This window comes from Larimichthys crocea, chromosome VI (genome assembly GCF_000972845.2).
Source record: "Larimichthys crocea isolate SSNF chromosome VI, L_crocea_2.0, whole genome shotgun sequence".
Taxonomy (NCBI): Eukaryota; Metazoa; Chordata; class Actinopteri; family Sciaenidae; genus Larimichthys; species Larimichthys crocea.
Genome location: NC_040016.1, coordinates 16613484 through 16626124, shown reverse-complemented (window position 1 = coordinate 16626124; position 12641 = coordinate 16613484). Strand labels below are relative to the sequence as shown.

General features: G+C 39.1%; 1 protein-coding gene across 3 annotated transcripts; it reads right to left on the bottom strand.

The window, feature by feature from the left end:
• Positions 1-807: 807 nt before the first annotated feature.
• Positions 808-12591, bottom strand: rab22a (RAB22A, member RAS oncogene family). 3 transcript variants are annotated; one of them, XR_003462510.1, is made up of 8 exons: positions 11525-11713; positions 11356-11435; positions 10475-10556; positions 6714-6785; positions 5678-5784; positions 5011-5120; positions 3724-4058; positions 808-2340 (listed from the first exon to the last, which is right to left on the bottom strand). XR_003462510.1 is itself a non-coding variant. In XM_010742655.3 (7 exons), exons 1-7 carry the CDS (start codon positions 12257-12259, stop codon positions 3961-3963), a joined length of 585 nt encoding a protein of 194 aa, XP_010740957.3. In that variant the 5' UTR covers positions 12260-12591; the 3' UTR covers positions 808-3960. The 3 variants fall into 3 exon arrangements, 2 of the variants coding, with proteins under 2 accessions (XP_010740957.3, XP_027135608.1); XM_010742655.3 differs by lacking the exon at positions 11525-11713 and adding an exon at positions 12224-12591 and having other exon boundaries at positions 808-4058; XM_027279807.1 differs by having other exon boundaries at positions 808-4058.
• Between the last annotated feature and the right edge of the window lie 50 nt (positions 12592-12641).

Genomic DNA, 12641 nt, shown 5'->3' with positions numbered 1-12641 from the left:
TCTGTAAAGTTATTAAGACTTGTTTTTTTTGGCGCATTATGAATTCTTTCTCCATGACAGTTTTTAATTAATATAGCAGAACAAACACAGGTGTAAGTAATAACTGTAATGATTACTTCTGTCCAATTACGTGGATCAATGAGCCAGTATGCACAGCGGAGCAGTCTGGCACACCTGAGCTGAGAACTAGATGCCATGATTAATGTTATTCATTACACCTGTGTGTGGCAGGTTAAAATTAAGGCAGCAGCGTAAAGTAAGACATTGTGAAACATTCCCATATTTTCCTCGATAGAAAGCAGCTCAGAATTGGCAATATTATAGAATTGGAACTATACCAATGTGTCAGTGTACCTTTAATTAATTTCATAAATCAATTTATTTTTCACGTCTTTTCGCCCCATTTACACAAGCCCCCATATTATGTCCCACTTCATTCATCAACCAAATAGTTTTTAAACATGCTTTATAAAGAAAAGTGTACAAAAATGTACAGTCAAACTGTTCAAACACTGGATAACTTTAGCTGTTGACCTCTTAGGGGATGGGCAGGTTGTCAAATAAGTGTTCTGTCCTCTCAGCACTATCCAAAGTGCAGTGAAAAGCCCTCTGCCAGTCAAACATGCGTCTCAAGTGTCATATTTATATATATATCCAGGGGTCTGGCTGCCAGCTGAACAACACAACCAATCACTAACAACATTGTCACTGTATCCCCAAGGAACAAGATAATGCGCATCTCGCTTAGGGAGTGAGAAACTCCTTGTACCTACAAACTCAATATCACACACACAGGTGAGGTCAAGATATTTCTGTCAATCTTTTATTAGTAAACAAATTGACAATTCCCTTTTTTTTAATACACATTTGGAAATCCACTGCAAACAAGTGTCTTCAGGCATTTTGTTACAATCAATATGAAACATAGTAAAAAGCTAAATATGGTAACTACAATGCTGATGGAATTACTGCAAACGGTGACATCTATTGTGTTCACACAACTGGCTTAGAATAGAATATAGTTATTGATTTGTGTGCAATTTGATGGTATATATCTACACTGAAAAATATACATATTATAGATTAATCACATTCCCAGGGCCAGCCCAAGACTATTGGTATTTTTCAATGCAAAACTGGCATACAATTTCTATCCATGCCTTCTGTGTCATTATCAAACTTCATATATTTTTAAGCATTTACGTGATTAGCATTTTAAATCACTATATTACATCGACAATAAAAAAAAGGTTAATTACGTGTGTAGTAAAATGGCTTTGACAATGTTTGCCGCTGTGTTCTTCGTAGCATTGAGAACTGAGCAAACAGTCAAAACCTAAAAATAACATGGAGGGACATTAAGAAGTCTTTACATGAACGTTTCATCAAGTTATTTCACAGAGATAATAACAGACTGCAGACAGAGTGTTAGTCAGTAATAAGGGCCAGTTAATAGAAATAGTCAAAGTGCAGCTTTCAAAGTACCAGAGTGATTCCCTTTTTGATAATAATTGCTGAAGCTATATTAAATACTTGCTCGAGTTAGCATTATGTTGTAGTGCAGTATGGCGAATCATCGAAGACAGCAGCATGAATCAAAAACCAAGTTTAAGTTTTGACCTAGAATGCCTCTCTGGTTTTCAAGGGATTTGCTCGGCCCCTTCACACTGCTCATATTGATGAACTACGTATGAGCAAAAACCGCCACATAAAATGAGGTCAATATAAACCTGTCATTATCTGCGTGAGACTGTAGGGAGTCAGATCACATTTTCTGAATGAGTGTGCGCTCTACTGTGTGAGTGTTTCACTCTGTAACTGATTTCTTGGATTAGATCACATTTTTTTAAAACCTTTGTCATAATAACAACTATTGCACTCTAGAAAATCCTGAAGACATTGACAGCACTGCGTAGCACACAACTCATCGATAACAGATGCATTTAAGATGCTTAAAGGCAAATAAAGTGGCTTGCGCTGACAGAAAAGCACACCATCCAAATTTATAAATGCAGTCCAGTTGAGCCCACATCTGTATTTTTTTGGCAACTTTGCAAAGAGGTTTTTGGGGCTAAACGGACTCAAGAGATACAGACAAGCATGAAATTACACTGACTCAATAAGTCTGTAGGGGCTCATGAGTCAACTGCTACTGAGGATCAATTAGGCTGATAGAAGAGGTAAATGAAACTACTGCAGCACAACACAGCATACTGTAACATGGGATCACAGGGACAGGATCACAGCGGAGTCAGGATTTTCACAAGGATGATATAGCTCTGTTGTATAGTAACCCATATTTGTTTGAAGCAGAATGAAAGCTGGACCTGCAATAGGTGCCTGGAATTGAAAAGAATGAAGAAAAAAAGAGAGTTGGGAGAAAAGGAAAATCAGAAAAGCAGCCCTTGGAACATAAGCACATACAGTAATTCAGAGCAGAAAGGAGACTAAGGTTCATTAAGGGGTCAGCAAGTTGACACAGTGCCACGTTTAATTCAGCATATTTAGCGTTCTGCGAAGGGGAAATTTAAGCTGTAAAATCTGAGTTTCCTGTAAATGATCTCTAGTTTCCAGATCATATTGTTTTCATTGCAGGCCAGGTAGTAAAACAATGCATGTGTGAGCTTGTGGTGATTATTAAAAAAAAAAAAAAAAAAAAGATGAAAAATGTTTATGGGACAATTAAAGAATTTGGTAAGAGCTCACAGATATCAGCCTACCCTGTAAAACTGTTGCCAAGTAACAGTAAAGCATTGGAAAGAAGATGATTAGAGAAAAATTACACTAAAGTAATACTGTGAGACAAATGGCATGATGCCATGTGCACAACAGGGAACTTCATATTCAGTTAATACCTTTTCAGTAAATAAAAAGTAGAGGTGTGTTGCATGTGTGAGCAACTGGGACTGTTATCGTATAATAATACACTTAGACTCAGCGTTTTCAGCCCTGATTAAAGCACTGGACTGTACAGTTGTAATCACACAGATGAGATTTTGCAACCGTTTGTTGTCACTCTCAGCAGCAAGTAACGATCGAAATATCCTCACAAGCCAAAGAGAGAAGAACAAAGTTCACGCTTAGATGGTACTGATATTCTTACCCTAGGCATATCTCCGAAAATGTTGAACTATTCCTTTAAATGTGAGGAAGTACCATTTCTGCATTTTTGACAACGTGATTGCAAATTTACATCAAAACACCCACTTGGTATTTTGCCTTGATGAAACATCTTGATGAAAACAGCAATCACGCAATAAAATGCAAATTTAGCACGCACAATCCTTCTTGCTAGACTGTGAATCACCAGCATCTCTCCAAATATCCTTCCACAAAGCAAAGATTGAGATGAGAAACAAGAACTAATGACTACCATAACCTCTTTCATCAGAATCTGATGATAAATCAGTGATTACACACATTGGCAGTATAGATGGATCCTTCACAAAGCTGTGAATGTTTGGGGAGAGATCCCCTCAAACAAACAAAAGGCAATAACTTAAGTGCTATCAAAATGATTTGGTTAAATTTGACCATTTTCAGTTCATGTTTTGGTTGAAAGACAATATATTTGTACAAATTTACATGAATGACTTCCGAATCCATGAATCTGTCGCTGTAAAGTTCCTCTGATCAACCTAGGGCTATAATATACACCAAAAATAGTCTTGATGTCCATAATAGGAGCCAGTAAAACTGTATATATGAGGGTCCTTCACTTACTCATCAATGTATGAATTCAGGCATTCTCCTGCCAGCAATTTTCAGACGATATATGATGATTTGCTGTAGTTGGAAATGCATGTGCTACATCGGTCAGTTTGGCAATGCTGCACCCCGGCGTCAAGGACTGAAGAGTGTCTGAGGGTGTGTGGTGGCTGCAAGCTGAAGCAGGCCGGGAATACAGAGGTTAAGCAAAGGGTCAGGTCACAGCTCATGTGGGGACAGTCACCGGCATTATCAGCAGCACGTCCTGCGAGACTCTGAGGCCTGCCGTCCCAGTTTGAAACCTTTTCCTGAAGTTGATCCTGCTGCATCTACAATGGGGATGCGCTTACCTTTAAAAAGGAGACACACACACACACACACAGACACATGTTCAAAGGTTCCCAGCATTCAGCTTCCTCAGCTTTCTCTCTTAAACTCTCCATTACCACACTTGTTTTAAAAATACACCGTTTTTCATGCTAATGTAGCAATTAATTGACAGTAATCCTGTAGCTGTAGCTGTGCCCCAGTTTCCTACAGCACAGTAATTCTAAGCTAGCTTTGAGTATTTAGGGTGTTGACACTGGAAAAATGTCAAAAGTAAGTGGGCTCAAAGAGTCAGTGTGCTTACTAAAAACACTTTGCGAATAATGTGGTGAGACAGCTTAAAAAAAAAAAAAAAGACCTGTACACCATGAACATTAGAATATATATATATTAGACTAAGGGAAACAAGCTGTCTCCCAGTAACATAAAAAAATGACACATGCAGCAGTGGATGTGAAGGTTTTAGTATGCAAAAAGACGTTCATATGCTTCATTTCTCTCCCCGTATGGACACAATATACAGTCAAAACCTGCGTAGGATTAATATGTATACTAAATTGTGACACAGCTATTGTATAATTATATTTATATTATATGTATATTGTATAAATGAACTTAAAAATGAGTCAGCTGCTCCCACAAACCCTTGTCTCTGTTTGTCTCTGATGTGCCAAGATGTCACGATTAAGTGGATTCTGTTTTACTCTCAACGTGACATTATCTGTAGCTTATTCTGAACGAACACATCGCTGTCAGAAGTCCGATACAAACACAGAAAAGAATGATAACACTCCTGACATATTTAGAAATGACACCTCTAATAGCAATACTGTTCAAAACATAGTCCACATGCTTTAAAACAAGGGAGACAAGATAATTATCTCAATGCTGCACAATGCTTAATTCATCACAGCTTAATGGGGGACCTGAGGAGGTACAGGCCAATGGCACCAAATGCTCCAGAAACACACTCACTTATCTCTATAAACACCTCGTTGATGTTAATGGCATTCTTGGCACTGGTTTCTACAAAGATGGCATGGATGGAGTCAGCATAGTCCTTGGCATCCTTCTCTGGGACTTCCCTGTATACGAAGGAGGTATGTCAAAATTAATATGGCGCAAAATGCAAACAAATTCTCCAACTTCAGGCTTTAATTGATAACAGTCAAATGTAGTTCTACAGCTATTATGTGGGTGACTTCCCAATTTCATGGAGGATCTTGTTACCAAAAGTGAACATGTATCCGAGTCTGGGAACATTTTCAGTTCTACAATATCTTTCACTACTCCTCCTTGTTTGGTGCACAATAAATAAACACAGCTTTCCTACTAGATGATAATCAATATGAGCGACAAACACCAAGAGAGGTGAGAGTCTGATCACCTTTTATTACACAACAGTGTAAGTGTAGGAGCCAATATTCCCCCTTGCAGAACACTTTAGTTCCAATGGTATTTCTAAGTCAAACATCCAATATTATTCCGATGCTAAAAGGTCATAATGTTTCCTCACAAGAATTTTTTCCATCAAAGCCAGACATCTGAATCCCATCATCGTGTTGTAAATGAGGAGGGATCATCATACGGCACACTAACATTGTTCATTACACACATGGTATTAACTCAAATTCAGGGTCACCTGGCGTCTGACAGGTCACATTTGTTGCCAGCGATAGCGACCACGATATTAGGAGGACCATGCTGGCGCAGCTCCTTTACCCAGTTCTTCAGTGTTTGGAAGGATTCCTGATGATGCAGGTGAACAACACAGTGCACTCAATGACAAACCGTATCAAAGTTTGATCAAAGTTTAAAGGTCCAGTGTGTAAAATTTAGGAGGATCTATTGGATCTATGTATTTTTGTTCCCCTATGAGCTTACAGAGAGAGAGTGGGTCCTTTTCCCTCCTTGAACCGCCATGTTTCTACAGCAGCCCAAAATGGACAAAACAAACACTAGCTATAGACAGGACCTTTTGGTTTTTTTTGCATGTTGCATGGCCACATTTCCATAGTTTCTCCAGTCATTTGAAGAAAGACTGTAAGGCAAGCGGTATTCAGTTGGTTGCACTCTGCAACCTCACCACTAGATGCCACTAAATCCTACACCCTGGACCTTTAAAGAATTAGTTTGTGTAACATGCTTATTTGCTTTTGAGCTGAGAGGTGGATTAGAACATAGATACCACTACCACTGTGTTTATGGATAACATAAAGCTACATCAGTACACTCTCTTGGTCTGCTTTGTGGTGCTGGTTGTCTGCCAAACTGCTCCTGGCCAAGAAAAAGTCCAGAATTTGACTCCTATAAAAAGGGTCAATTGTTGTTTCTACACTTTCATTTTTATATGGAGTAAACAAAGCAAGATATAAGGTGATAACTGGTGAACATTAGAGTTCTGTGTGTGTGTAGGCAGGTTTCATTACCTTTGGACAGAGCCAGGCTTTCTGTTTCCAGTCTTTATAGTAAGCTAAGCTAATGACTGCTCTAAATTTACTGTACAGACATGAGAGTGGTATTGATCTTCTCATCTAACTCTTGGCAAAAAATGCGAATAAGTGTATTTCTGAAACTGAACTATCCCTTCGAGAAATTAAGACATGGAACAAAACCATCCAACTATACAGTGAGTACTTAGTGGATTGGTGGTTTAGGGGAGAAAAAGGAAATGATACCTCTTTCGTGATGTCATAAACAATGATGGCCGCAGCGGAACCTCTGTAGTACATTGGTGCTAGAGCACGAAACTGTGAGAAGACAGAGAAAGCTCAATTAGTTCAAAGGCTTTCTACGGGACACTGTTGGATAGGGAGGAGACTTGAGTGTCTAAAGACTAAAGAATGACTGCGTCTGCGTATACCTTTGAAACCATGTGAAGCAGAACATGTTGAGACCAAGAGTTAAAAAGATCTTTCAAGATGATTTCTTTCCATTTTTTTATTCTTGGATATTAAAAAGAGTATTAGGGTATCATTGCAGTATAAATGTACTGTTATATATTTTCACACCCAATAGAGATCAAGAAACAGTGTCTAGGGTTTTCACAGACTACGGCTAATCCCTTACATAGGCACAGACCACTGTGAGTTTCATTAGACTCAATAATACTGATTGTAACAAACTCAAAACAGACTATAAAAAGACACCAAGTACAATTTCACTAAACCAAAGGCCCAGTTCTGAGCCTGTAAGCCAAGTGGCTTTATTTAAAATGGGAGTATGGCAAGTCTTTCCACCAAGACCTCACACATGTGGTAGCTATCAAGAGAAAGATGAGCAGAATGTGTCAAAAGCTGTTAGCGTATTGATATTTATGGAAGGCTATACATTTGATCTTAACCCAATAGATCACAAAGCCCTGCGTAATCAAAAGAACGTGTGCATTTCTAAATCTGTAGCTGCTTGGGAGGCTCTTCTTTTTGCCAGTTTTGGTGTTTTTTCTGGTAAAATAGTTCCTAACGCTCATTGCAACCTGGCTTTAACAATTAAGACGGCTGCCATTATATCTTAAAACATATTGATTTTAGCCATGCTAGTCCCATGGCTCTACGCATGACTGGTTGGTCCAATTTTGTCTAGACTGGAATATTTTAACAACTACTGGATGGACTGCCAGGAAATTTGGAACATATATTCTTTGTGCTTAAAGGATGATGCTGACCTTTCGTCTAGTCCTACCATGAGGTTCACATTTTCTCAATAACTATTAGATGGTTTTTCATGTCATTTGGTTCAGACATTTATTTTCTCTTCAGGATGAACTATAACTTTGGTAGACTTTTCATCACCTTGTATCATCAGCCACCATCAGGGTAATATTTTAATTTCTCCAATAACTAAAGACTAATAATAGCACGCTGACAAGCTAAGATAAGATAGTGAACCTTGTAAAAAGTATAACTGTCATGTTGACGCCAGAATTTAGATCAGAGCACAGTATTTACCATTGACGATGGCTACTGTACTAAATGGCACCACCCTATCTACAATGCTACTGTTGCTAGCAGTAGATTGCTAGTCTCTAACTGTGTTTTATAACAAACATCTTTCAGTCCAAGCTGTAGTTTTAGCACACTCTTGTTCCCCTCACCACGGACATTCATGCAAACCAGCGACACAACCACTCACAGTGTGAAAGCACCTAAAAGTATGAATCATTCGCTCACTCCTTAAATGATTTTCTGCTGAAAAAATGTGGACTACTGGCTCTTGATCTCAATTCAGTTGAAATGCTAGCAATGGCCTCGAAAGGATTTTTGAGGTTATTCCTCTCTAACTTCTTTTAATGCCTTCTTGCAATATACGCTGCACTGGGGCTTTTAACGGACTAGAAAAACCATGTGTCATGTATTAACTAATGATATTTATTTTAAAAGAAACACACCGTCTCTAAAAAGACCTTCACTTGGAATGACCCAGCCTTCCAGCCAATTCTATTTTCCTTTACAATACGATGGAATAAACTATCCATCTTGGAGTGACACCGTTACCTCAGGAAAGCACACATTCCACATAATTATAGTTGTTACTGGCCCCAAGTCCACCAACGGGAATCCAACTTGGGATATTTGGCAGAGACACTGAGGAGTGTGCTGTCTGTTTCATTGGCTAGTGTCGAGCCACACCACCACCAGTCCTGTGTGGTCTATCTCTGCCTTAACCAAAAGAGTAATCACAGCAAGGCCAGACGTCTGGCCACACAGCAGCAGTGATGCCCAGTGAGGGTCGATTAATTGCTGAAACCGCGGGCTGGGTGCATTAATGAAAGAAAGCCTCATATTGCAGTAGGATGCAAGGTCCTCTCGCTTGTATTCAGCGAGAGGGAACAATCAGTGGGGGAAGCTTCAATGGGCTGTTGACAGCTGGGCTCAGATGTAGTCATAAGGCCTCATCTGGTCTTGAGATATAGATTGTGGATTGTGGAAATCACAGAGCTTTGCTTTTTGCCCGGGTCTCTCCTTCCATGTGCATTGGCTGGCTTTGTGTTCCCCTCTCTAAACTTGACAGATTTTGATAGGCCAAAGCACCACAGAAGTTAGAAAATAAGCCATGAAAGGCTTCAAAATACCACAGCAGCTTTGTATGAAAACACAGACACATGCAAAACCTACCAATGGAATGCTGCTACTTTTTCACGCTCACATGTGAACCCCTTGGGAGGTCGAGAGGCCACATGGGAGTGAAAATGAGGATTTGAGGGATGTGAGAAGGTGGAGAAAATGGAAAAGAACACACGAGAATCACAGAAAAACAGACTGTTGCCAAGAAGAGAAATGTTCCACGGAGACACACAAAGAAGGAAAGAAGAAAAAGAGGACGTGGAGTTGCAGCGACTCTCAGATAAGACACAGTAGCAGCACACGCCAGTGGGCTGAGACAGCTTGGGTTTCATCCTCTCATCTTATCTTAAACGGGGCTCCATTGATGTACCCTCAAAGCAGTGAAAAAGTCAAGGACCTTGGGGGGAAAGGAGGATAAAAGACAAACAGCATCTTATCTCACCTCCCTGGAGAGGATAAGACATTACAACAGTAGGGGATTGTGCATGAGAAAAAGAGAAGGGCATGTACAGAAAAAGGGAAGTGATGTGGAAAGATAATGGAGAGAAATGTGGGATGCAGTGTGTGAGTCAAAAGAGAAAGCAGTTCCTTCACGCTACAACTGTCTAGGGCTTCAGAGTGTCATTTGGCTTAAAACTGTGCTTAAACACCAAGATCCAACATCTGCTTTGTGATATCACATACCTCTGATCTGTATCAGTCCAAAACTTTGTGTGCATGTGTGGTCATTTCAAATAACTAATTTAGACACTGATTCAGTGTGTACGTTGTATAATAAGTGGAACCAGGACATGAAAATAAGACTTTATACAACATAAAACGAAAGCAACTCTTTTATCTGTGTCCCAAAATGACTAAATGCAATGAGTAAGAAGGAGGGAGAGGCAGGACAAAGACTAAAGGTGACAGGAGGGGCAAATCAGGACAGACGTGCTGATGTCACTCATCGATCTAAAGAATATAAATATATGTAATATGTAAAATAAGCAAAAGGGGACTCTAAAAACAAGAGCACTACGAGGAGTAGGTTATTGCTTAGGGGGCTGAACTCTACCTATACAAAGGTAAATATTGCCCCCTATCAGAAGTAATGAATAACTGCACTTTACTTCACTCTCCCTCGGGCTGATTCAGGGAGTGGTACACACACACACAGTGAGTAGCTTTCTCACTTCCTTTAAAGCCACATGGGAGAATTCTGTAGATATTTTGCATAAACCAAGTCAAACAGACTGATTACAAAATCAAATCTGTGTGCTGTGCGGTTTGTGGTTTGGCTCTGAAAAGCAAAATCACATGTGAATCTCGCTCAGGATTCAGCTTCAGCAGTCCATTTAAAAATTAAAACGGCCAAAACCTCGGCAGGCGGTACTAACCCGCTCTTGTCCTGCCGTGTCCCAGATCAGGAACTTGTGCAGCTCGTTTTGGTATTGCACTGTCTTGGTCATGAAGGACGCCCTGGTGAAGAGAAATAACCTCATTATTGAAAGACTATGTCACAGTCTAAACATATTACATTGATTTAGGTGTTAAAATATAGACAAATAATATCTTAGTGGTTTCATCCCAACTCATTTTTAAGAGTCTGAGAAAGTGAGAAAAAACATGCATCTTCATTTAGATGTTTACGACTGTCTGCCAGCCTTAATAAACAACAACGTCCCAACTGTTAAATATAAAACAGATTTACTCACATATTAGAATCCTAAATAAATTTTGATTTTGTTATAAAAATTCAACAAAATATCCGCCAATATTTGTCAGATAAATAACAGCTGAGAAATAAATTTGGCAGTTTAATGGCAGGGCCATTTGTAAATAACCTAATAGAATTTCTTGTTATTTACTGGCCGACACGCTGACACAGATATGTCTGAGATAAGCCAAAAGTAGTCAATAATACTAGCAATGGTGAAAAATATTGGTCTGGCTCGAGTACTGACTGAGCACTTTGTCTATAAAATGTCAAACATGTCTCATGTTGACAAAGTGGTGTCTTAAAAGTTGAGTTGAAACATTTTTCATTTATAATGTCATGAAACAGAAAAGCAAGCAATGTTTTGCACAGCAAATTGTGTTTTTTTTTTTTACATTTTTAATTCTTCTATAATAATTACTGCTCTAATTGGAATCGACTAAACCAAACAATGGTAGACAGCAATTCACTGACTTCACGACGATGTCCTACAACAACCCTAAACACAAACCAGTCCGAGAATAAACACAACATTTAGCGTGAGAGACAACAGGAACGTACCCAATTGTTGGGTTGATGTTTGGGTCAAAGCTGTCTTCCACAAATCTCCAAACGATACTTGACTTTCCAACGCCAGTGTCCTGCAGAGACAAAATAAAGACCATGCTTAGTAAACACAGCCAGAAACCATCACTAGAAGTATAATCATAGCTATAGAAAAAACACACACTCTCTGGCAATGTGCCCAGACAATATAACATATTTGTGGCATCTTCTCCCTTCCTGCTCCCGTTGTAGTTGTATAACTTTGTCATAGTTGGACATGACGTAGTTAGACTTGCATTGTCCTTTTAACACGTACTCATTGATGAAGAAGAGGAAGTGAGATAAGGTTACTTCAGCAATGTATTAAGGAGATAACACACTAGTTTTTTCTGTTATAAGCAGTTCAGACACGCATGATTTGTAACGAATGCAGAAATGTTATTTAGGATGCATGAATTGTCTATAAATAAATAAATAAATACTCTCTTCAAATGCCGAACAGCTCAACAAGAAAACATTTGACATTTTTTTAGCCTGAAAAATGACTTAAAATGATACATTTCTGCTATTTAATTGTGTATTGATTAACAAAAGGATTAATCTTTAATACTTTCAGCTGTATTCAAACCTTATTGGTAGGAGATGGAGAGGAGGAGATGTAGTTGTGCTTCCATGCTGTTATTATATGCAGGTTAGACATGCATACATGTGATTTAACCAAATGTAAAGTGCATGATTTATTTGAGTATGCACTGATCGCAGGAATCAACACATTTGACTGATGTAAACAGTGTGGCAGAGCCTGATGGAGGAGCAGTATGCCACAGGTACAGTTAAATGTCCAGTTTGGACAACAGATAAAAATCGATGCTGACTTACTTACCCCCAGGAGACAAACTTTTAACTCTCTCAGCGCCATATCGATCCCCTCTCTCTCTCTCTCTCTCTCTCTCTCAAAATGAGTTTATGTTGATGACCATTGACAGTTTTCTCCTCTGGGCTACCTCTCCTATCTTTGAATATTCTTCAGGTGGTCTATATTTAAACACAACAACTTTTACTTCATGGTGGTCCAAAGCTGTCAGATGAACAAGTCTCTCTGTCGGCGTTAAAACGTGCGGTAGTCCGTCGTATTTGCCATATTGTGATCACTGCAAACAGCTAACTAGCTCACAGTGTAGCCACCTTTTCAGCTCAGTCTCCATCTTGAATTACGGCGTGCGGTCACGTGATTGTTTCGTCTTTCTCTCTCTCTCTTTTCTTTTTTTTTTTTTTTTTTTTTTTTTTTTTTTTTGTCCGAT